Genomic DNA, 25,464 nt, shown 5'->3' with positions numbered 1-25,464 from the left:
GCTTAAAGTCTTAAAGGACCTCCATCTAAGGGGCCATTCTGTCTCCTAGTCACCTTGCCCAGTGACAGTGAGTATTGTAGTTGCCATGCTGCTGCTGATAGCAAATGTGAGCACATTTTACGTGAGGAGCACTTTACTAGAGGTTTCTGCTTCCCTACCAAAACATGGCATCTGTGACCTACGCCTTCCCTCCTCTCCCACTGTACTGCTGCACTCTGCAGCCAGATCCAAGGGGACAAAAGTCAAAATCCCTTCATGAGAAATATTGGAAAGAGCTTTGGAATCAGACCAATCTGAACTTGACTCCTGGCTTCATCACTTACTAGCTGTGAGACTCGGGGCCAGGGTTCTAGACTCTCAGAACCTCAGTTTCATCATCTGCAAAATGAAGATAATCACGTTTTTAAAATGTGTGCAAAGAGGGTTGCAGAATGAACTATACTGTGTAAATGACTGCAGGAGACTGTGTAAATGAGTGCATGAGATCAGCATGCCTGGGTCCTGACTCTATACTCTGTAAATTATACTCTATGTCATCTTATTTACTCCGTGCAACCACCAGTAGGGTATCCTTCTCATCCCCATTTCATAGATAAGGAATCAGTCTCAGAGAGGAGAAATTAAAGCATCCAAATCTCACTGCTGGTAAGTCAGACAGGATTAAAACCAGTCTGTTACCTTTCAAAGCCATACTACCACCTGCCTCAAACTGTTCCCATCCCATGTCCACCAGATTCCCCATCAGCAGTCAGGGCACCTGGGGGCAAGCCCCACCCTGCCAATGCCTGGCTCCTGTATCCAGCAGCAAATCACCTCATCTTACTAGGTCTTAAGCTTCTCATCTGTAAAATGGGCAGAAAAATCTTAAGGTAAGGTAGATACGTGGCTAGAAAGATAATGCTTTGTAAACTGCTGCATCACCATGTGCAATAAGGAATATTTGGGATTTGTGCAAATGTGGTCTGGGAAAAAGGGAGAACAGTGCTACACGTATGCCCCACCCCCAATATACAGACCCTAAATGAAACTCACACTGACAGTCATTGCCGGATTGGCTCAAAGAAGAAAGAACTATGCCCATTGATCAGGCAGGCCTGGATTTGGATCCAGCTCTGCAGGTAACTAGCAAAGTGTGATTTGGGGCAAGTGGAGATCATCTGGGCCTCCACCTTCTCATCTGGATGGTGCGGGAAGACGGATCATGATGCCTGGCACACAGCACGGTTGGTCCTTCCTCTGGGCTCCCTCAGTAGGTACCCCAACAGATCACACCATGAGGAAACTGTACATAGGTCTGTCTCTATACCTAACAGGTGAATTTCCTCAGGGTCAGGACCATGGTTTGTTCATCTCTGTGTCCCCAGGGCCTGGTGCCAATACATGTTTCATCGGATGAAAGAATAAGAGGTAACTTTCCTGGAAATCTGATTTGTTCCTAAGTCAGGTGACCAAGCCTTCTGCCTCCCCAAGGCCAACAGAGACTGGCTCCTCTCTGGAGATTCTGATTCAACTATGGGTACTTACTCTTCGTTTCATTTAATCTGGATAACTGACAGAGGTTTATGCCCTAATGGTGCCCTTTCTACAGATGAGAAATCTATGGCTCAGAGAGGGTAACTAATTTGTCCAAGACACACAGCCAGTGAACCCAGCCCAGGTCTTCCTGAACCCGGTTCCATCCCCATCTCAAGCATTAATTCATAGAACTGCCCTCCCTCTCCTGGCCCCACTCCATAGAGCAAGTTTGTCTATGCCCAGGAGGGCTTTGAATGTGGCCCAACACAAATTCATAAACTTTCTGAAAACATTACTATTACTATTATTATTTATTATTATTATTATTATTTTAGCTCAACAACTATCGTTCATGTTAGTGTATTTTATGTGTAGCCAAAAACAATTCTTCTTCTTCCAATGTGGCCCAGGGAAGCCAAAAGATTGGACACCCCTGCCACAGAGCAACTGGGCTGGGGAAGAACGAAGGGTCCTACTAACCAGAGAAAAGGCAGCCCAACCCCAAGTCCTCAGTCCGAACTCACCCGCGGCTGAAGGGAGGGGACGCCAAAGAGGGCCCTTGACCTAACCCCAAGAAGGCAAAGAACGAAGGAAACAGACGAGAGGGACCTGCTACCCCAGCCAGTGTAGCCATGTCCTCTATCCACCGGGAGCTCAGGCCAGTGGGACTCGAAAGCAAAACGGACCCTGAGGGAGGGGCGGGCCCAGAGGGGCGCATCGGCGTCCCATTGGCCGGCGTTCCCTCCCTCGGCTACTTCACCCTGTCCTCCCTCGCCCGCAGCCCCTCGCAGGCAGCCCCTCGCCCGCTCCCCGTGGGCAGCGCTGCGCAAGGGGGCGGCTCAGGAGCCTAGGGGCCCCAACTCCCGGCTGCCCCCGCAGCTGCAGCTGCAGTTGCGCCGCGTCACAGCCCCAACCCGCCCCACAAAGGGCATTTTTTGTTGTTGTTTTTTGTTTCTGACAAACTCACAAGAACTTTCTTAGGGCAGCTGCGCGGCCCTCCGTCTCTGTCATCCCCTCTATGTCACCTCCCAGACCTCAGTCCCGGAGACCTGGGGCTGGAGGGTGGGTCAGACTGGCCTGGATCCCACCACCTCCCCTCCTGTTGTGAGGCTGTCCGGTTACTTCATCCCTCGGTTCTCTTCCCTCAAAATGTGTGTCGCTGGCACTATAACCACACGTTCTGAAGAATAAATTGGTTAAACCTGCTATAAAGGGAGGCATTGTCTTGCCTTCTCTTTGTACGAATGGGGAAACTGAGGTCCAGCTACCAGAATAATTGCTCATACTAGTGAATTCATGCCAGCTAATGAATCTAGTTAATGCTATTATTGGCTACCATCCACTGAGCAAGTAAGTGTCAGGTCGCACCATAGGCACATCATTTCAGTGGCTCCTTGGATAACCCAGCAGCATAATTTATTGTATCCATTTCTTGTACGAGGAAACGGGCTACAAAAAGTCAAGTGACTTGCCTAAGACTCTGAAATGAGTAAAAGGAGGAGCTGACAGTTTGAGTTGTGGCCCACGAATCTGCCCAACTTTGGGTCATGCAGGAGCCTGGGAGCTGCTCCTGTGCCTCCAGACTAGGGATCTTAACATCTCTAGGGGTGTGGAAATCTGGTGAAAGTTCTGGATCTTCTCTATTAAGAAGTTACTCTCACATGTAAGTGCAGTTCTGCTCAGCTTCACGGGCACCCAGCCACTCCCCCACCCCACCATGTCCTCTGGACAGTCCCGTCCCCACCTGCCCACCCAGGGAATCTGCCCACACACATCCCCACCACCAAACCTTGCTTCCAGGAGAGACTGGGAGGCAGAAGATAAATCTAGAGAGATGCCTGAAGGAAGAGAGAGGGGGGAGTGAGACAGAGGCAGACAGCAAGGGAAGAGAAACTAGAGTGGGTGAGAAGCAAGAAGCAGGAGCTAACGATAGTCACCTTGGGTGGATGTCCTGGGATGGGGTGGGGCGGCCTCTAGATTTATCTGAAATGTTTGAACCTTTTATGACGTGAATGTGTGTAAAATGAGTGTCACTTGAATAATAAACAGAGACTAAGAATTGCTTACAAGAAAGAAAAGAGACCGAGTATGGAGACAACGAGGATGGAGCGATACACAAACAGAAAAACAGAGAGGCAAAAACTGAAAAAGAGAAAAGACAAAGTAAGAAAAAAAGACTGAAATACAGATGGAGACAGGCTGGAGAGGTGAAGAAAGAGAATGAGAAAGATAAACACACAGAGAAGCAGACACAGGGTGGAAGGTCCTTCCAAGGCCCACGGCGGGGTGTGCAGGGTTCCACCCCAGTCCCCGGTGGTCGCAGATGCCCCCACCCCTGGCCCTGGCTGACCTGGAGGACCCGCTTGGTGAGGCCCGTCTTTTGTGCGAGCTGCTTCAAGTCCTTGGCGTCGGGGTTGTGGTTAATGGCAAAGTAAGACTTCATGGTCCGAAGCTGGTGGTGCTTGAAGGACGTGCGCATGCGCTTGGTCTTCTGGCTGCTCGGGTATGGCTGGTCACGGTCCAGGTGCTCTGCGTCGTTTTCGTTGCAGCTTAGCGCTAGGGAGGAGACACAGAGCCGGTGGGTGAACTTCCTGACCCGCCCCCCATGCCAAATCCACACTCGCCCCACCCACTGCCAAACATTTCTATCCTTAACCCTGCTGCATATCTGTGCCACAATGAACCGGGGACATTATCCCCATTTTATAGACGGAGACACTGAGGCTCAGAGAGAGCGATCTGCCCAGGATCACTCTGCTAGGAACTGCAGCACCAAATCCCGGCTCTGGGAGAATCCAAAAATCATTCTGAGCCATTATGTTATGATAGTAAAAACAACAGTAGCAGCAGCAGCAGCAGCAACAACAACAGCTACCACTTGTTGATGGCTGATTGAACTCCAGGTGATGTGCTAAAGGGCTTTCCAGGCACATCGTCTTTAGGTACTTAAAACAATCCTAGGAGCACCAGGTATTATTTTCTCGTTTTTACAGATGTTGAAACTGAGGCTCAGCGAGGGGAGTCACTTGACTTCGGACACAGCAGGACAGGGTCTCTGGGCCTGCACTCCTCCTGTTTCCCAAGGCACTCTAAGGATGAGTGCTTTCCGCCATCTCCCCTTACCGTGTCTGGGACGGGCACCTAGAAACTGCTGAGACAGAGACTCACGTTCATTTTGCCACACCCAAAAGTACTGGGGGACCCCTGGGCCTCGGGCACTGGGCCAAAGGTTGGAAACTGCATTTTGCAGTTTAATCCTCATCACTACCCTGTAAGATGGTTGTTTCCCCGTTGAACAAATGGAGCAAATTAGGCTCGGGGAGGCAGTCCACAGAGAGCAGCAGAGTGGAAGGGGAAGGAAGTCCGAGGCAGAAATAAGCATGTAGTAGACACCTATGGTGTGTGTTTGGCTTTACAAATGTCACTGTACATCATTACCGCTCAGAGAGGTGGCTATGACTATTCCCATTTTAGAGATGCGGAAACTAAAGCTAGGGGAAATGAAGCCACTTACACACAGCCACACCACCGGTAACCGGCTAGATTGATCTTGATCTGTTGAGCCTAGATTCAGCACTGGAGTCCTCCTTGTTTTCTTCCACTACACCACGAAGGGAGGAGGGAGCCTGTCCCTATCCATAGGGGGCCTCATGGGGGCCAGGCTGCCAATGCCTGGCTGGCATTGGGGGTGGGGAATATGGGTGAAAACCTGGGCCTCAGAAAATTGCTCAGCCACCTGGCAGCTGATGGGGACCGGCAGGACCCCTCCCAAGGTCGCCTCCTCACCTCCCGAGCCATGCTACACTTAAGGTCTTGCCTTGCGGTAAGCCTCATAAGGGGTGTACATTCAGTCCACCTAAAGTGGGGAACTGAGCAGGTATCTTGTGCCCTTATCACATACCCATAACAGAGCTCTAGATTTAGTAAATGAAAATACAGGTTGCCCAGTTAAATATAAATTTCAGAAAAATAATAATTTTTTAGTATAAGCATGTCCTAAATATTGCACGGGACATACCTATACTAAAAATGTATTTGTTGTTTACCTGAAATTCAAATACTACAGGTGACATAGCTATGCTAAAAAATTGTCATTTATCTAAAATTCAAATATTACACTGGATACTTATACTACAAATTTCAAATTTATTCGTTATTTTTCCAAAATGCAAATATTGCCGGGGATACTTACACTAAAAATGTATTTGTTATTTACCCAAAAAATTCCAATTTAACTGGGGATGCTGCATTTTGTCTGGCCACACTACCTCCAAAGAACTTTTACTCTGCCGGTGATCTCCCCCTTCCTCTGCCCAGATGGGGAAGAGCCCCTTGCAGAGAGAATTTTCGAGATACAAGTCTTGCCCCTGCCTTTGGAGCTGTTAGCTAGGGGCTACACCTCCTAGGGGCCTCTTTCCACCGGCACTCAGGTCCCCTCACCCCCGGGGCTGCATTCCCACAGAGAGCACGCCCAGAGTGAAGAGCACGGGTCCGGCATTTTAAAGGGCATCAGAGGATGCCTCTGAACCTGATCCACCAGAACTGCTTGGAACCCGCTGAGGTGAGCAACCCTTTTCTTTCCCCCAGTCCCCAGCACCACTGGGGGTGGGGCAGGCCTCCCTACGGGGTATCTTTGGGCCCGTCCCTCCACCGAGCCCCCGCCTGGGCCTGGCTGCTGTTAATGAGCTCCGTGGGGACCCCGGCGCCCCCATGGGCCCAAGGGACCTGCCCTGAGTGCCGCCTAGGTGGGGTAGTAGTGCGGGGGAGGGGGACAGAAAGGACACAGAAAGGCAGAATGGAGGGAGAGAAAGAGAGAGGGGGTAGGGAGGGAAGATGGACAGAGCCAGGAAAAAGAGAGGAGAGACAGAGGAAAAGAAAGCGAAGGAGCCAAGAGAACCGGAGAGAGACAGCTACAAAGACAGCAAGAAATAGACAGGGAGAGCGGAGGGGAAAGTGAGTCCCGGAAACAGGCGCAGCTTCTGGTGAGGGTCCGGTGGCCGAGCTGAATCCCGGGGCTCCAGGAGACCCGGTCCCTGCGGGGGAGGTCTTTTCCGAAGCCGTTATTGGCGGGGAAGTGGTGGAAAGGGGAAAGAAGGGGAGTGGAGAAAAAAGGAAAGGAGCCGGCCCTAAGTAGCGAGGCCGAGGCCGGCCAGAGGCGAGGGCAGGGGGCGGCGGCGGGGGAGGTAGCCGTGGGGCCCAGGTTTGGCCGGCGCCCCGAACCCCCTCACTCCCGCCCCCAGTGCCCGGGGGCGGGTCGAGATTCCCCAGGATCGGATCCGGGGAGGAGCGAGGGGCCGAGGGGAGGGGGAGGACCCGGGCTTTCTGTCTCCTTTTTTTTTTTTCCTCTCAATTAGGCCGATTCAATGGAGCTAAAGAGCTCGTAAAATCATGAATAATTTACTCGTGATCTGTTATTAACCCATCGGGTTTCGAGCTCTTGTCGCTGGGACTGAACCTGTAATCAAATCTGACTTCGCCTCATTTTACTAAAGACGAGATTGTAGGTTCAATTGTCTAAATAATGGATTGGAATCAAATCAGTAATTACGCCGCCAGGCACACACACACAAAAAGCTGGGGCTGGGGGAGGCCGGGCGTCCGGCCGGTCCGCGCGGGACTCCCGCGGCCGCGGCGCGCAAACCCAGGCGCAAAGTGCGCGGCCCGGGCCCCTCGCCCGCTCCCGCCGCCGTTTTCGCGCCCCCAGCCCGCTGGCAGCCCCGCCCGGGGTAGGGGGAGGTTTCCGTTCCACCGGGGCCTGGGCCCGAGGGGCTGCGGGAAGAGGCCGCTGCGGCCCCGCCCCGGAAGGACTTTCCGACCCCGCGGCCCGCGGCTCTGCTGTAAGCCCAGCGCTCGGCGCCCCGACGGCGCCCCCTCCCCACTCGGCCCCCAGCTCGCCGCTCTTCAGTAAGGTGCCGCCGCGCCTCGCAGGGACTGTCCCCAGAGCAAGAGGCTTTGCAAGGGGTCGGCGTGGCTGGGCCACAGGATGTGGGACACTGCTACAAACAAGCTCGTGTCCCCGTGGTCGGAACCCTGCACGCACACGACCCGCGCCCGCACATCCCGTCCGCGATCGCACCCTCCAGGGTCCCCGCTTTCCAGTCCTAGCTTCCCCGCGGCCCACACTGCGGCCATTTCTCTCCTGCCAGTGCGGGAGGGGAGGGAAGGGCGGACGCCAGACCTAGGAAGACTGGGCTGGGCCCCGAGAGGCCGGGGAGATGCCCTCTTTCCCTAACCTAGTCCCGGGAGCCCCGAAAGAGCCAGCCGCATAGCCACCGCCGGCGCACCGAACGCCGTTTCTCTCAGGACTAGGAGCCCCGGCCAAGGTCGGGGAGGAGGGCACGGGAACAAACACCACACACACAGAGACAGAGATAGAGAGAAAGGACGGAGAGAGCGGAAAGGAAAAAAAGAGAGAGGGAGGCCAGAGAGAAAGTGAGATGGCTGAATGGAGGGTGTCTCTTGTAGAGGTTAAACAAGGCTTGAAATTCAGTCTCCAGCCCATCTCGCTGGGGGAAACGACGGCTGAACAGCAAAAAGCAGAAATAAATCTCTGTACCTTCTACTCTCTTTTTGCACAATCCTAAACCCGGCGCCGAACCTGCGTGCCCAGGAAAAAAATACAGCTCCCCAGCCACCAGGTGCCCTGGAGCCGAGCCCCGCGAGGTGCTTCCGAGTGGAAGTTGACCCCACTTGATAAATAGAAGCGGCTTGGTTTGGGGGGAGCCGGTCTGAACTCGGTTTTGTCTTTTTTTTTCGGGGTGGTAGGAGAGGAGGGATGGAAGTTCCAGAGAGCTACATCTGTGGTAGTGCCTTCAGCAAATCTTAAATCCGCGCCACCGACCGGCCTACTGCTGCTTCACCATTTACCAAACTGGGGGCTGCGTTTTCCTCCCAGTTCCGCACACAGAGACACACGCCCCATGATCCTCCAAGCGATTTCGTTGGAGCGAACAGGGGACACCCCCACCCGCCCCTCATTTCCCTCTCTATTCCACTCAGATTCTTTACGATGAAAATATCTGACTTCTTCCCGCCGTAACCCCTTCTGCACAGTCTTGGGTTTGTTTTTGTTTTTGTTTTTTTCCGCTTGTGCATTAGACTAAAGGGAAAAGGAGGAAGAACACAAAATCTCCAAATCTAATTCTGTTGCAAACGAAAGAAAGAAAATAATTGCACATAAACTCTAGTTCGGAAGCCCGGAGAGTCATAAACCTTTCCGGGCCTTGCAGACTTCGGGCAGATGTTGACGGCTCATTTGCCGGGACTCAGAACCTCTGCAGCTGTCCTGAGCAGGGAGGGGTGCGGGAGGGGGCAGAGCTTCTCCGGGAATGGCCTGGGGTTCAAAGATGCCGGAAATCCGAACCGAGCCCCCCACCTCACCCCACCCCACCCCACCCAGGCGCGAGGCCAGGCCTGCTCCGGTCCCGTCCCCGCCCGGGCGCCCACTTCCGAGGGTCGCGGCCGTTACCCCAGCAGGCGCCAGGAAACTCGGAGGAAGAAGTCCGGGAAAACTGAGACCTGTCTTTAAAGGAGGATCGGGCCGAGCAAAAGGACCTGCAGCCTTTGCTTTCCTGAGTTCCCCAAGCCCGAGTTCCCCAAGCCTGCCGCCCTTGGGACATTTCACGAAGTCAGGCCGCACTCCAGGCAGAGCTCGGCGCCCCTGGCCACAGCCAGCCCTTTCTCTTGGGACCCTCGCCGCCCTGCCTCGTTCCTCCGCCGCCCCAGCTCCCCGCCCTCAGCCGCGCCAACCCAAAACCTGTTTGGTGTCAGCGCCGCCTTGCTTTCTCCATCCCTGCACTTCCTGCCCAGCAAAGTGGGGCAAAGGCCCAAACCAAAAAGCCATCTCCAAAAAAACAATCTATCAGAGACAAGGCCCTGCACCCGGAGCAGCAAGGGACCACTGCACCCTCTCTTCCCGCTCCAGCCGAGGACGCACAGGCTGGAAGCCCAGGGGGCTAGTGTCCTTTCTGCGAGGTCGTCTGGTGCTTAAGGCTAGCTATTTGCCCAGCACACAGAGATTCAATCCAGCTCCCAGCCGTCCAGGCCGCGCACTTTCCCCCAACCCTACGGGGGCGCTTCATGCGCCGCGCACTCACCAGCGTTGTAGGCCGCCAGATCCGCACCGGGGCCCGGGCTCTTACGCTTCCTCGGCCGCCCCTTCTGCACAGTGCCCACGCCATTGTAGTAGGGAAGACCCAGAGGGTTGGCCCCTGCTGCGCCCAGCCCCGCGCTCTTGGCCGCCGCGGCTGCAGCGGCCGCCGCTGCCACGTCGGCATGGTTGAAGTGTGCGGGGTACTCGCCCTGCAGCAGCGCCTCGAAGTGCAAGCGGCAGTAGACCAGGCTGTCCTTCATGCCGAAGTGGTCACCTGTGGTCAGCATCTTGTTACACGTGGTGCACGTGAAGCAGTTGAGGTGATAAACCAAGTCCCGAGCGCGCATCACCATCTCCGAGGCCGAGATGCCCAGGTGGCAGCGGGCGCAGCGCTGCACAGAGAACCGCCTGTAGGGACCATGGAGGGAGGGGCTGTAGGAACACACGGTCGGGTACCCCCCTTTTCCTCCTCCAGGTGCCGCTGCTGCTGCGGGGGGCAATCCCCTCCTCAAGATGAACAACCCGGCCTTTATTTGGAGGATGGGAGGGAGAGATAACTAGATTTTGACCCAGGCCTGGTCCTGTCCTAAAATAATTTCCCTTAACACACTCATGCCTACAAAGACTTCTACTTCACCCAGAGTCTCCGCAAGCCCTAGGAAAGCCTTTACCTGGGAGTGGAGGGAGACACTTACCACTTACCCCCTCCTCAACCTTTACTCCTCCCTCCAAACCAGCTCCTGGGAATCCTACTGACTTTTGTAATTTGGAGAAACACAGAGACAGGGAAAGAGAGAGAGACACGGACGCAGAGACAGAGACAGAGATAATATACATAGACCCTAACCCTAAAACTGGGGAGAAGGACAAACCGGGAATTTGGAGTCTGCTAGTGATTCTGGTTCTTTGATCTTGGCCAGCTTTCACTCCCATTTTCTCCAAAGACCTGGAAATGTACCCACTCCCACAGCTCTCTTTCCAACTGTGTTTCACTCCAGCTTGGGCTGCCTAGGTTTGGGGGTGCCTGTTTCTATAACCTCAGATTAACTCAAGAAACTTCAGAGAGAGAGGGGAGCAAGGATCCCAACTCAAGCTTTTTTGTGGTCTAAGCTCCGAGCGGGAGGGCAACTTCTGCTTTTTTTCTGGTTCTCCCACTTCATAGATCTTTCCAAGAGCTCCCAGATTGCTGCTTTAAAAGGTTATCACCCAATTTGTGCTGGCTTGGAGAAGTTGGTGGGGGGGGGGGCAGGGGGAGTCCTGAGTAGTGAACCCTCTCCTGGGACTAGAGGGAAAGGAGAGGGCCAAACTGTAAGACTGTGCCTGAGATTGGGGGGAGGGGTCCTGAGGGGCAGTTGGGGGGGGGGGCTACCTGTAGTAGTCTTCCTTGCAGTAGATGCTACCGTCCTTGCTGAAACAGGTGAGCTCCGACTCCAGGTTGAGCTTGCACTCGCAGCACTTGAGGCAGCGCATGTGCCACTGCTTGTCTACCGCCAGCAGGTAGTAGCGGTCCGAGATCTTGCCCCCGCAGCCGGCGCACAGCGCGGCGCGGTCACTGCTGATGGACGGCATGGTCTGCGGAGGGAGGGAGGTGGAAGACAGCAGCGCCTGCGTCAGCCAGCGGCCCCTCCGCCGCCGCGAAACCGGCACCCACAGCTCCCTCTGTGGCCTCAGCTAGCCCTGAACGCGGAGGGGGCTGCCAGGGCATGCGGCGCGCTTCCCCCTACCCCAAAAGGCCCATTTCCATTTCTGGGCGGTTCAGAACCCAGGCCCGCCTGCGCAGCCCTAGTCAGCCACCGGCCCAGGCCGGGCTCCTGGCCTAAATGGCTCTCGTGCTTACCTCTCTTCCTTCCAGTCCTCCCTGTCCTTTCCCCCAAAATGCTCGGGCTGTGTTTAGGGACCAGGACAGCTACTCCAGTAAAGCCCTCCAAGAGCTTTCCCTAAACTGCTTCTTAAATGAGCCACCCGGGGGATAAGGTGACCATTAAGTCACCCTCCACACAGAATCCTCTTTGGAGAGACAGCAGAGTTCCTGGGCCCCAGCTCCAGTGATCCCTGGATCCTTAGGCCAGAGGTTAAGGCCAGAACAAGTCAGCCAACTTCTGGCTCCTCTGCCACACGGGCTGGGGCCCTCTTGGGTCCGGGGATGAGGTGAGTGGGGTGCAGGGACACCCTCAAAGTCCCTGGGTGAAGGACAGGTTCAACCCAAATCCTTCCCTATCCAAACTGACCAGGAGAAAAGATCTAACCGAAGAAGGGCTCGGAGGCCGGGAGGCCACTGGGGCCGCTGCTCCTGCTCCCGGAGCACAGAAGCTTCTCCCGTGCTCCCCACCTCCGCGGCCTCCTAAAGGTCACTTCTGGGCCCGCTGGTCGGGCAGTGTCTTCTCGTCTGGCCCCCAGGGAGGTCTGAGGCGAGGAAATGGCTATTTGGGGCTGGGCCCGCGGAGCCAGGTGTAGAGATCTAAATGGAGTCTCCTTCGGCGAGGGCCAGGCCGGAGCCTGAACTCCCAGCCCTGGCCTGGCTAAGTCTGACCAGTCAAGGGTCTGGGGACGCGATCAACGACAAATGTTGGCCCCGAAGACTTCGGCCTCTGAAACCGCGCTGGGGGTTGAGGGGGATCCCTGATTGCCGGAAAGCCGGGAGCGGCCCAAGCCGGCTGGAGCCCCAGTGCTCCCAGCTGGTTCGCCCTTCCCTGGCGCCGCCCGCGGCGCCGCCAGCAACTGGAGCCGAGAGGTGGAGGAGAGCACCGGGCTGTCGACCCCGGCACCGGGTAAGGTGAGAAGGGAGCCGCCCCGGGCCGCGGATGGGACTTCGCTTCCACTTCGGAAGAAACGCTCTCCTCTACCCGCCAGGGCCGAGATTTCGGTTTCAACCTTGTTTCCCTTCTGCGTCCCAGCAGCCGGGTTTCCCCCGAACCGGGAGCCACCGGCTTTGCATTCTGACCGAGGATCCCCAGCACCCAGTCCCGTGCGGCACGAAGGACGCTCCCCAAACTTCGGGGAGCAAAGGCGCTGACTGGCCCGGCCCCATCCCAGCTCTCAGCCCCGACCCCACAGCCGCGCGCCTACCGTCTCGGTGTCGCCGCGGTCGATGGCGGAACTGATGGCGGGAGCCTCGCTCTTGGCCCTGCGGTCCATCTCGTCGATGACCCCGTGCACCTCGGGGCCCGACAGACTGTGGAACAGCATCGCGGCGGGACCGGCGGGGCCGGGGGCGCGGCTTCTCCGAGGGAGGGCTTGCCCCCCGCCTCAGCTGCCTGGCGCTCCTGGCGCTAACGGGCCCGGTGCATCGCCACCGCGGCCCCGGCCCCGCCCGAGCTCGGCTGCGCCCCCAGGCCGGGCTCCGGGCCCCGGGCGCTCGCGGGGCAGGACGCCTCCCGCCGAGGCGCGGGGGCAGCTACATTGCGGGGCGCCTGGGCGACGGCGCCAAAGCCAGGGTCACAAGGGCACGGGACAAGCGGGGCGGGGGGAGCAGGAGACTGGGGCAGAGGTCGGCGCCCGCCGCGGGCGCTTTCACGCCGCGGGCATCTCCCGCCCGGCTTCAGCGCCCGGGGCGCAAAGCAGGGGCGCAAACTCTGCCCGAGGCGGCGACGGCTGCGGTCGGGGTTCACCCAGAAGCTGCTAGGTGCCCGCGGCGGCCCAGCTGCCTGGACCCCTCCCCTCCCTGGGGTGCGCTGCGCCCCCAGACCAAGGCGACCCTCTTGGGCGCTGAGTCGGCGACTGGAGTAGGGGTTTCTCCGAAGCCTGCGAGCCGAGTCGAGCCACCGGGAGAATTGAAGAGGAGGAGGAAGAGGAGGAGGAGGAGGCGGAGGAGGAGGTGGAGGAGGAGAAAAAAGAGGAGGAGCAGAGTGGGAGGAGGAGCCGCCGGCAGCGGGCCCAGCCGCGCGCAATGCTCTCCAAGCGCGCGCCTAGCCCAGCCCCGGCTCTGCAGTCCGCGCCAGCGCAAGCCTCCGCGCCTTTTCTACAGCCGCGCCTGACATCACGTCCTGCCGCCGTGCCATTGGCCGCTCGGCGCCCCAGGCCCTGGCAGCGCGTGCTCCGGGAAGGCGGGAGACCCAAGAGGGAGGGGAGAGGCAAGAGGAGCAGAGGAGAGTCGAGATGGTGGGAGCTGGTGGGCGAGGCTGGAGGGCGGGGGTGGGGGGTGAGGCAGGGAGGAGGGAGAGCGCGGGGTTTGGAGTTTTTAAGATACGAACAGCTTCCTGCGATATCTTCAGAAAGGAAAATTAAACCCTCTATCCTAAGAAGGCGCAGCAAGGGGATGCTCATCTCACTGCGGTCTCCCCTCGGCCTGGAGCCGCGGCCTCAGGCACCCGCCTGGGAGGCCCGGGAAGGCAGGCCTGGGGCAGAGTTGCAAGAGCCTTCGGCCGTTTCCCATCGAGCTCCGCCTTCGGCCCGGGCTCTGCACAGCGGGCTGCAGGCGGCCGCGCAAGCCTCCTGGGTACCCGGCTGAGCCTGAGTGGCGAGACTGGCGAGAGCTGTGACTCCCGGGGAGGGGGGCCAGCCAGCATATCCACGCTTCAAGCCCGCTAGGGCCCAATCTGCAGCCCAGCGTGTAGCTTCTCGCTCTTCCTGGTCTCTCCCCAGCCTGGAAGAGTGGAGGCGAGCATGGCTTTAGGAACTCAGAAAGGCCAGGGTTCGAATCCTAGCTCTGACATTTACATGCACTGTAACCTTAGACAGTGACTTATCCTCCCTTAGACTGTTTCTGACCTTTATAATGGGAGACAAGAAGGTCTCCTCCGCATGGATGTGGTGATTGAGACTGTGGATGTAAAATGCCTGGAACAGAGTAGGCACTTAGCAAATTATTTCATCACTCCCTCTTGCTCCTTTTCCATTAAAAACTTTCTCACTCCAAGACACATTCGATGTCAGTGAGATTCTTAAAAACCACAGGCCTATTCTCTGCCCACTAGGCACACCATGTCTCAGACCCCGCTGATGGCACGAGTCCTCCTTATCCGCCTGGCTGCACCACCTCGCCAGGGGCCAACAAACTAGCATGCTGGGTAAATCCCAACTGCCACCCCCAGCCTGCAGGCTTCAGGCTCACCCTAGAGCCTCAGGACTGGAGGGAAATACCCAGGTGTCTGATGGGGGAGGGATTTAGGAAATAAAATGATTGTAGACAAAAACTGAATAAGCACGTCGGTTCCAGAGTCCCATCTGGGTCGGCTTCGGAGGCAGGTTTGGCTCCGTCTAATAGGGACAAGGCGGGTGTCAGTCTGAAATGACTTGTTTGCCAAGACAGGTAAGGGGATAGTCAGGACCTGCAGTTTACCTCACAGGGTACAGAGTTGAGGCATGAAATCATGTTTTTCACATGCGTAACTTTCACACACAAATATATGTGTGCACAAATATATGTATGCGTGTAATGCCCAAGCACATGAACTTGTGTTCATGTGTGCAAATACACATGTTCATCTCTGTTGGCAATAACACAGCCAGCACGAATTTTATCTCTGTTGGCAAAATCACAGCCACTATAGAGCTAGGGTCTTACACATGCGCATCAGGTGTAAGTGTCTAGAGCTGGGAAGAAGGATGCAACTGCAAAATGGTAAATTGCACGTTATACCTGCACTTGAGTGCTCAGGCGAGTCTACTTAAATCACTGCAAGTGCTCCTACGAGGTCGTTTTGCATATTTGAAAAAACTTGAAGTTACAATTATATGTGTATATTCTGCATGTGTACAGATGCCCCAACGCGAGGGAAGGACCACTAAACCCAAAGACGCGCGTGCCCGTGTGTTCACACAGACGTGTGCTTCAGCGCCTGCACACGGCCGGCGCACAGGCACGCGGACGCCTACACGAATACATAGGCATGTTTTATTGACGCATCTGGGGCACTTTCTTTCAAAGAAAGTAAGGAATGAAAATCCAATCTGAGAGTCACCAGGGTTCATCTGGAGGTCGCCCAAGGGGTAGAAAAAATTTGTAATGACGCTAGAGTGTTTGTCCTTGGTGCAACTCCACTCCCGGGAGGGCTGGATACAATACGTTTTGAAAGCTCGAGGGGTTGCCTTAGGATCTGGGGGCGGGGGGTGGGGTACTCAGCAACTCTTGCCGCGGGCTGCTCAAGAAACGTGGAAACACACCCTGCAACTTTCCACTCCCCCGTACATATAGGCACGCGATTCCGTCGCCACCTCTCGGACCAGCAGCCCACGTCCAACGCTGGGCCGACCCCAGATACCCAAGCAGTCGGGATTCCCGCCCGGTGCGCTTGTCTATTCATCCCTCTGCGTCAGGCTGGGACGCGCTCCTTCTGTAAAAGGCTCAAACGCATCTCCCGCCGCGGGGCGGGATCTGGGCGCCCAGGCCCCGGGGTCCAGAGGCCGGTAACTTTGCTAATCTCCCCCAGCGGCGGGGAACGTCGCGCAACCGCTGAGCCCTGTCCGCCGAGACTAAACAAGGAGAGGAACAGGCTGTAAACACACATCCTGACACGTGAGTGACATTTACGCGGTGCGAGAAGCCGCAGCCAAGGGAAAGGCGGGGGGAGCGGGCACCCACAGGTACGGAACCTTCACAGGCGCCGGAAACGGCGGCCCCTCGACCTCCCCCTCCCCCCGAAAGTGGCAACGAATCCCTAAGTCCCCCGAACCTGCCTTTTGTGGGAGGTGACAGGTGAACGGAATTCAGGTCTGGCCACTCTCGCCGCTGCCTACCTCCCCACCATCTGCTTCCTCGCAGACAAGCAGACCCGGCGCATAATGAGGTAGCAGCCTCCAGCCGGCCACCGTGACTAACTCAGAACAAAAGCGCTCCCTCCACGCCTCCTCCAACAAAGGGGCCACCAGCCCCGGCGCTCCCCGAAGGCTGCGGGGCTCCCGGCTGCCGGCTGCGGAGCTGCAGCGCGCAAACTTCCCGGGGCTCCCGGGGCTGCCGGCGCCACGGAGCCGGGGCCGCGAAAGGAGGAAGCGCAAGCCGCCGGGAGAAAGTGAGGCCAGACCCGGCGGGGGGAGAGGGGAGGGAGCCGGGCGGCCGCGGAAGGAGGGTGATTGATCAGCGCGCGGTTCCCGGCGCTCTGTCCCGTTATTAGAGGCGGCCAAAGCAGGGCCACGCAATAACCTCAGAATCGCCAACTAATTGACGCTGCAGGCAACTACTTCATTGTGCGCGCTGGTTTTATGTCTTCATAGCCGGTGATTGACAAGGTGTAATTAGTCATCTCACTCGGTGATAAACATGGGCACCCTCCTCCCGCGGCATCAGGCCGTGTGTACCAGCAGAGGAAGCGATAGTTGACGCTGATATACCATTAAATCAAAATGAAGACGTTCAGAAGTGTGTGTTTGCTGTGACGCTGTGATGGTTTATTTCTCAAATACGGCACCAACAGATTTACTTGATTTGCAAGTTAACTACAACATTAACTGGTTTTATTTATTTTGCCTCTTCCTTCCTCTTCCTAGGCAGGGATGTTGCTCTTGGAGAATGTGAAGACAGTTTGCTTCTTGACAAGCGAGCGAACGGGCGCCCAGATTTTTGCAGCCTTTCCGAGTCTCCCCCGAGGGAGATGCGGCAGAGAAAACGCCGGATTTGGGAGCCACCAGGGAAGGATCCGCGCAGGGGAGCCGCCCTCCTTGGCCCCAGACCCGCCTGCCTGGGGCCCCCTTTGCTCACTGCCAATGTATGGTCTGAAGCTCTGAGGATGGTGCTGGGGACTGGGGTCGAGGGAAGCCTCTTGAATAATAACTGCAAAGAAGAAAGAGGCGAGAACGTCTCCCTAACCTCGAAGCAGAAAGGACTGTGTTCTTAAAGCTGTTGGCTGCAGTCACAGGGCCAGTTGCCCGCCTCTATTCCCTGAGTAAAGTGTAACATCTTCTGTCCTCCTGGCTTGCTTGCACCATTCAGCAGATTATACTCCTTCCTCACCAAAGTGGGAATGCTCAGGGAAGAGTGTGTGTGTGTGTGTGTGTGTGTGTGTGTGTGTCCCCTCTGCACTGAGGCTGCTGTTAGAGATGTTACCGATTTAAACCTTCCAGAAAACTGGAGGTTTACATTTTGTAAAGGGAGGGGACACTCCTGGTCTGTCTCAACCCCAATTCTGGTTAGAGTGGCAGGGACTGAACAAAGCCACCAACATGCAAAAGTCCATCTCCAGAGTATCATGCATGCCCCCAGGAAACCCCCAGTGGGACATGCTTCCTACACTTTCCCCTTCTCTCTAACCTCTGTCTCCTGTTTGTAAGGCAGAGGAAGGGTGATTCCTTGCCACTGCACAAGAATGCAGGGTTAGGGTTATCTCCAAGAAAGGGTGGGGTGAGGCTGAGTTACAGGGAGAGCAGAAAAGCTCTGTATCTTCAATGAGGACCCACACACACCTTTCCCAGGCTTGTGGGCCTCATTCAGCAAAGCAAGGAGTGTTTTATGTTGATGTGAGAGGCTGTCAGTCAGCAGTAAATCAGTTCAGGAGTAGCTATCTCTTTCTTTATGAAATCAGCTCATTGCCTTGGTCACACTACACAGAAAATCTGCTTATCACCACTATCGACAATGAAAATTAGTGGAGCTTTAGTTGTTCCCGAAGAGGAACCCCGTGTCTGTGACACTAGAATAGATAAGTGGCTTGGCCTGTTTCAGGCAGAGAGAAGCCCAATTCCTCCTCCTCTTCTCCCTGCAGCGATCTGAACAATTCTGAAACCGCCTCCCTGGGCATCAGCTGAGCAGGTTGGGGAACTAACCAGGGCTCTCTCTCTAGGGCCCTGTTAAATGCACTGAACTTAAAATGAAACACGAAGTGTGAATTTCAGGTTTGAACATGATGCATCAGGAAACGTGGAGGTTGGCAGCCCTTTTCCTCCCTCCTGCTTTTCGGTAGCAGGTATTAATATTGTATTAAATGTTATGAGAAAGTAAAGGCTGCGGAGAGGAATGTGCTCAGATGCAATTTTGTCAAGGTTTTTATCTGTGATTATGATTCCAGATGTAGAAACTCCCGGAGGAGGGAAATGAGGGGCTGCTGGCGTGTGACATGTGTTTTAAGGTGTTTGGCAGTGTTTCTCAAAGTGGTGACAAAATGTTCAATTTTATTACAGGGAATTGGTAAAAGAAATATGAATACTAGGTCAGAGATTGTTCACCTCAGCAAAAGGATTTACCATTATTGATTAGGGTGGGGAAAGTTTGTATCTAGGCCCTGCTTAAATCACATTGTCAACAATATAAATCTGTCAGATCAGATTTTTCTTAAAGAACAATTGTAACAAAATACACTATAGCTAATTGCATCCCCTCATGGCTAATTTCCATGCAATGATGTAAATTTCCCTGGAAGCAAAACCAAAAAAAGTAAATGTTGCAAAAAGATGCCATTTTTTCCCCAACTGGTATAACTACAGTCATTTATTGACAATCATTTCTTTTTAATCTAGCCCAGAATAATATCCAGTACTAGTAGGGCCATTTTACTAATCTGGTTGCTCTGCAAGCCTTTCAGGTTGAAGCACAAAAACAACAGCAACAAATTTCCTCACATAGGAAACCACATTTTGCTTAAAGGAGAATCCGAAAGATTTTGTATGGAAAAAGTGGGGACGGGGGTAGAGGAGGAAGCAGATGAACCCTTGACTGGCTGACAACTCATATTTCCATGCACTTGAGACTAAAAATTTTTCCTATCACAGCCTTCTTCATTCAAAGGCATCTCTCCCATCCTTCTCTGACAGCAGGACACCTCTAAACTCCATTTCTAAGCACAGGTTTCCCCATAAACCTTTTATGAGCTTCCCATACACTAACACCAATCGACTGGAGTGCCCAGGCAGCACTGACTGGAGGTGGGTTTGGTAAACATTTCTACATAATAAAAAAGGAGTTTTTAGCTAAAGATGCTGGACTTGGCTCCTCCTTGGGTTCTCAATCAGAGGATGAGGGTCTTTACCCACTTGCTGGAGCCACTGCTTTACAGATCACCCCATGTCTAGCACACTCATTCAGCCCCAGCCTCTCTTTAGTCCAGGCTGAAGAATGTTGATTTGAGCTTTCCAGCCACTGGCACTATTTTACCATCACAAAGCATACTAGGCTCCCAGCACAAAGTGCAACTTCCTAGGAAGTAAGACAATTCCTCTCCTAGAAGATGATGTAGGATGTGGTAGTTTTCCGAGGGGAACACTGAGGTTGCAGGGGAGGAAAAATGCCCAGTGTGACCACCATCTCTCCCCCTACACTTTCAACAGGACCCCTACCATACCCGAGTCCAACTTTCCACTGGTTTGATTAGCAAATCTCTACCGCTTTTGGGAAGTTGGCATTGTCTCTTTAGGTGAGGAATGAGTCATTTCCCACATATGCTTCAGCTGAAGCCCAGTCCCTTGGCACCCCTCTCCAACATTTTTATTCTTCCATTAATTAAAACAACTAATGTCCCATTGATTATCTTTGCATGAATGAAAATCATTACAAGCCCTTGCAGGTATATGAGAAATTCTGTTTGCTTAAGTATTCACACTTTGATTTCCTATAGGCTAATTTTCTCAAGCATAAAGAAATTCAAACAAAACAAAACAAAAACAAAAACAAAATCTCCTGGCACTTTGCAATAAAATATGAACGCTAGTTGTAATGAGCTTGTGCGATCTCTTGCAGGAAGAGATGTTCAGATGGCCCTGTTTTAGTGCTGAGTTTTACTATCTGATGATGGATTCTAGACAGTGAAGGCAAACATTGATAGGTCATCAGACTCAGGTTTTGAATTTGTGTTTGTGTCGAATGAGATGAGCTCACCCAAATTTACTTTTAAGCTACCCTGTCAGCCCTCGAAAGTAAAAAGACAGGGGACAATCGACACTATTTAGAATTTCCCAGCTACTTGGCCATTTCAGCTTGCATCTCCATTTCTGGGGGCTGCCATAATTAGAGCGATCTATTTTGCATTTACTTCTCTTTGCAAGCACTACATTATTCACTCTTTCCTGTGCTTATTAAACAGTGCCACCTGCACCAAATTCAACAAAGCTCTTCCATCAGTCGGGCCCAGCGAAGGATCCCAGACCATATATTATCATTAATTGAAGCTCAGTTGAATTGTTGACGATAGAGTCAACAGCAAAAGCAACACATTTTCCAAGACCTGTTTATAAAAATATTTTAAACAAAAAAATGCATTCTACAAATTATTATCTTTTACAAACTCATTTCATTCCTTCTGTAGAGTAATTCAAGCAGCAATTAGCAAGTCTTTTAATTAATGAACTATTCCCTGTATGTCACCAAGGTGCCTGCAGCACAAATGTCCTCCTTTATAGGTACCAGCAGATGCAGTCGATAGTTTGTCCCCCAAAGCCTTAGAAGCTGACTACCTCGATAGCCCTAACACTATAAAAAGGATGTGAAGAGCCAAAGGCAAGGCTGGAAAGCAGAGGACAATTTTCAGGAAAGTAGCCATGGAGAGTATGAATCCAGAGAAAGGGAGAGACAGGAGAAAGGGAACCAGCAGCAGAGGAGAGAGGCAGAATATGAATGTCTAAAGACATCCATGGCTAAAGAAAGGCACAGAAAGTTTCTAGCAAAGATGGGATCATCTCTGAGCTTCAGGTACGTTATAAAGGAACTTTACATCCCAATGCTGATGATTTACACATTTTTAAGAGCCTCAAACCTCACTGTGGCTTGTTCTTTTAAAAGCTTCCTGCTTTGTTCAAAATACTGCTTATCTTTGGTATTGTCAACAGCTCTGCTCTGGGAGAGATTAATTAAGTGATAGGTCAGACACAATGAGGTGAAAGGGCATGTCCACCCAATCAGGACTGATTCATCCGTTTCTAGGTGGATCAACTTTGTTGAGGGATGCCAATTTTGGTTCAATTTCCAGGGGGTTTTATCAATAGGGATGCCTCAGCTCCTCCGGTGAGGAGCACTTAGCTGGTAAAGACTGGTCTGCAGATAGAAAAATCAAAAATCTACACTTTGTTTTTTTAAGATATGGAAACAAAACATAACTATCAATTGTCTGTATGCTTAAGTTTTACCGATCTGGGAGAAGGCTGATTTCTTGAATCCTTTTACAAAATACAAAATAGCTAATTGGGTGGTTATAATTAAGATTGCTATGCACCACAAAAAAAAAATAAAAATAAAAACTTTGCTTTCTCTCCTCCCCCCACTGTTTTCATTGCCCTTTTCTTTCAAGTCCACTTTTAATTTCTAGAAGGTAATATCAGAGAAAAATAGAAAAGAGAGAGAGAATGAAAAAGAAACAGAGAGATTTTCAAGGTGTCATCTCTTGGTGGTGGAGAGAGAGAATGAAAAAGAAACAGAGAGATTTTCAAGGTGTCATCAGCTTAATTTTTCCAGACCAATTAGAGGTTACCTTTAAATCTCCATCCTTCACCCCCTCCACACCTTTCTAAATAGATCTTTAGACTAGTGAGAAATTAGTTCATTGGGAAGGGTCATGTGGTTGGCTTACCAGGTTCCTAACCAGAAGGGTTTTAGGGACCTTAGACCCCACTCCTAGAAGTGGCACCCTCCCCATCTCTCTGGCAGTCTGGGTCAAAATTGTGGTTGCAAAATTGTGTGTGTGTGTGTGTGTGTGTGTAAGAGAGAGACAGAGAGAGAGAAATAAACTCCCAGCCTGTGAATAAAGCTAGGCTCAGGTAAGGTGACTATTATTGGCAGACCCCAAACAAAACATTTGGAATATTTTTACTCTATTTTTGAACACTCTTGCAAACGAGCCTCACATTTTCCAAGGTATTTTGGGGGCAGGGAGGAAGTATGGGGGTGAACAATGGTTTGGGTTTATGCAACTGACCAGCCATTTCCCCTTCTCCAAAGAAATGTAGAAGGCTAGTTTCTTAACTATCTAGTTGTTTAAATAATCTGGGATCCATCTATATTTATAAAACTGAACAGAAAAACTTAACAGCCTGATCAATAGCCATTGACCGTCAGTGCACCTCGCACCCTAACATGCACAGCTTGATCATGTATATTTGATCATTGAAAAATTCAAAGCATCTTGCAGCAGTGTATCAAGCTTCCCATAAAATAGTCTGCCCCTTTCTGTGGTCTTAAAAGAGTGTGTTTTTCTCTCTCCTGCATTTATCTATCTACCCACCTATTTATCTACACACACACACACACACACACACACACACACACATTTCCCTTCCCGGAGAATTTATTGCTCATATATTTGATGAAGAACAAGGTAATTAACTGCCTGCGAGGCTGTACATCTGGCCGGCACTTCATATCCATTGCAATAATAAAACACTTTTTTCACATTTTAGCAAAAGAAAGGCTAGTCCTGCCCACAGATTCAGAGGACCCCAGAGTCTCTGTCTGCAAAGTCTCCTTGTTATAAATCCTGCCTCCCTCTTAAGTGATGGCAAGCACAATTGCACCAAGGGGCACTAAGTTTATCTGTGCAAAAGCATCACTGGAAAAGCTTGTCCCTTCTCAGAGCTTCAGCATCAGCTTGTGGGGGTTTGAAACAGACACAGCTGGCTCCTCCATCCCCAGCCTGCTTGGCAGCAAACCGGGGAAAGAGTCCAAAGGACTGATCCTGTGAAGGGCCACAGGTAGAAGAGATATATTTTGGGATCCCAAGGGTTGTTGTCTTGAGCATGTGTCGCTAAGAACCAATTACTCCCAAAGGACCCGATCCTGCAGATTTTTCTGATATTCTGGGGTCAAAAAATGGATTCCAAGTTTCTCCAGAAGGTATCCCAGATCCATCCAAACTACTCCAAGATCCTGGGCAGAGGAATACAAGCTGGCACAAGCCTGCTCCAAGCCCCCAGCACAGTTCTTATAACTCCAACCTCAGAGACCACCCCTACCCCCCCAGCCAGCAAAACAAATTACCTGCAGAACCTCCCATCTCGGGAGTCCCCTGCTCTGTATTCCCGACCGTGCCCCGCACGAATTATTCGGGGCCCTTCCTTTTAAAAGCAGCAGCATCTGCGCTGAGGCTCCCTCCTTTAAAGGGTGGGGGGAGACTTCATATGATAATATGTGTAATATGATATGGAATGACAGAATGCATGACAGTTGCCCATAATACAGAGAAGTCAGTCAAAGGACAGAGGGGACATTTGGATAATTACCATCTATTGGCTAGTCAATCACGCGAACAGAGAGAAACTGCACAAAACCCACAATGGAGTTGGGAAACAAAAGAGACCCGAGCCAGACTCAGGATTAACCGGTCTAAAGCGATCTAAATGCTTTTGTATCTGAAGAACTGAGGCTCCCGGGTTGCCCCCCCCACACACACCAACAATCCCAGGGAACTAATTGCGGGGATCAGAGTTAAAGCTCTCTCCCTCCTTTCCCATTTCTCTTTGTAGACTGCTCACCACGCAGAAAAAAAAAAAAAAATGATTTCTCTCTCTGTGTTCATTAAACTATTTTAAAGTTAAAGAGGTGGGGGAGGGGGATAGATGTAGCCCCTCAGTCCAGAAGCTGGGATTCCTCTGCCATCGAAGAGGCTGGGACAGTCTCGGTTGGTCTCAATTCTTTGTTTCAGGGTAAAGTCTTCCTTCCTTGCCCCGTGGAAACAAATGCCCCATGCACCTGGGCTGCGGCTGGGGAGCTGCCGCTTTCCTGCGGGCTGCCACGGATTGCTGGTGCCGTACTTTGGGTGAGGAGTCCCCACAGCTGGCCCCTGCACTAGAAAAACACAAGGTAGATCCCTCCAGCTGAAGACAAATTGGTCTGCACAGCCAGGATTACAGGGGTGAAGGGCAGCATAGGAATGGGTCTAGCCTTGGAAATGGGAAAGTGAGCCACAGAAGGTGGTTGCAAATTGTGGGGAGAGAGAATTTCCTTTTAAACTGGGGAGTGAGAAAGAGGAAGAAAAACCTTCCAAATTGGAGGAGGGAGAGGATGTGCTTAATTGGGCAAGAGGAATGGGAAAAGACTCCATCTGCTTGAGAAGGGTGGCAAAGAGGTGATTCCTCAAAAGAGACACAGGAAAATAATGTCTATAAAATTTTAGGGACTCGGAGAGGATAGTGACAGAGGAAGAGAATTTCTTAAAAGAGAAAAAGATCTGGACAGAAGATCTCTGTACCTGAGATCTTCTTCTGAGACTGAGACTCCCCCACGCTCCAGACAGAGCGGCAACTGCCAGCCACTTGCCACCAGGTCCTCCCTTTGACAAGCCCAACTCGCCCAAAGCCCTCCCGGCCCCGACGGGGCCCTCCCGTGCTCCCGGCTCGGTGGCAGCGGCGGTTCCCGGTCCGGGTCCGCGGGTGCCTGCCGTGGCCCTGCCCGCACCCCGCGCAGCCCTCCAGGCCCCTGGGGCGCGCCGAGGCGCTTCCTTACCTTGGCGAGTCCTCCGCAGCGGGTGTGGCCGGCTCTGCGGGAGGCCCCGGGCCAGGGCCGGGGGGCGGGGGGCGGGGGTGCCGGGCTGGGGGGGAGCGGCAGGGTGAGGGCTGGGGGCGCGGGCACGGTGCCCAGCGGGGGTGAGGGGGCCGTCGGCAGCCCCAGGGCCCTCGGGCGGGCCGGGCCGAGCCGGAGGAGGTGCGCGGCGTGCTGCGTGCGGGACCGGGGAGGGGCGCCGGGGCCCGGGCCGGGGGGCGGAGGGCTCCCTCCTGGGGCGGGCGGGGTGCTCCAGCCTGCGGGGCCGGCGCGGAGCCGGACTAGGCGCTCGGGAGGTAGGCCCGGCGCCCGGGGAGCCGAGGACTGGGCGCGCGGATCAGAGGGGCCGTTTTTCTTGCCTCGGCTGACAAATCAATCAGGGCCGGCCGGGCGCCGGGAGCTGCCACCCGGGCTGCGGCGCGCGGCTCCCCGCTCGCCCCGCGCTGCCAGCTGCCGGCCGCCTGGAGTGGGCGCGGGCCGCGGCGCGGGCTGGCTGCGGTCATTAGGCTGCCGGCGCGTGCGGCCGGGGGCG

At 53.6% G+C, this 25,464-nt stretch overlaps 2 protein-coding genes across 4 annotated transcripts in view; one reads left to right on the top strand and one right to left on the bottom strand.

Moving 5' to 3' along the window:
* LHX2 (LIM homeobox 2) overlaps window positions 1–25,442 on the bottom strand; it is a 33,547-nt gene extending 8,105 nt beyond the window's left edge. Inside the window, exons 1-5 of one of the 3 annotated variants that reach the window (XM_058445896.1) lie at window positions 12,674–13,545; window positions 10,977–11,179; window positions 9,612–10,015; window positions 3,866–4,071; window positions 3,305–3,353 (exon numbers count right to left, since the gene is read on the bottom strand). In XM_058445896.1, coding sequence (XP_058301879.1) covers window positions 3,342–3,353; window positions 3,866–4,071; window positions 9,612–10,015; window positions 10,977–11,179; window positions 12,674–12,793 — 945 coding nt within the window. In that variant the 5' untranslated portion in view covers window positions 12,794–13,545 and the 3' untranslated portion in view covers window positions 3,305–3,341. Of the gene's footprint in view, window positions 1–3,304; window positions 3,354–3,865; window positions 4,072–9,611; window positions 10,016–10,976; window positions 11,180–12,673; window positions 13,546–24,896 lie in introns of those variants that run through there. The other 2 variants (XM_058445895.1, XM_032165097.2) reach the window with 2 other exon arrangements.
* On the top strand, window positions 14,210–17,446 carry LOC116475641 (basic salivary proline-rich protein 4-like). Its single transcript, XM_058445923.1, has 5 exons — window positions 14,210–14,270; window positions 15,741–15,952; window positions 16,147–16,234; window positions 16,369–16,554; window positions 17,030–17,446. The coding sequence occupies exons 1-5, from the start codon at window positions 14,210–14,212 to the stop codon at window positions 17,374–17,376; spliced, it is 894 nt and encodes a 297-aa protein (XP_058301906.1). The 3' UTR covers window positions 17,377–17,446.
* Window positions 25,443–25,464: the final 22 nt, after the last annotated feature.

Source organism: Hylobates moloch, unplaced genomic scaffold (assembly GCF_009828535.3).
Source record: "Hylobates moloch isolate HMO894 unplaced genomic scaffold, HMol_V3 SCAFFOLD_10, whole genome shotgun sequence".
NCBI lineage: Eukaryota > Metazoa > Chordata > Mammalia > Primates > Hylobatidae > Hylobates > Hylobates moloch.
The sequence above is the reverse complement of the archived record's forward strand: the minus strand, read 5'-3'. Positions and strand labels throughout refer to the sequence as shown.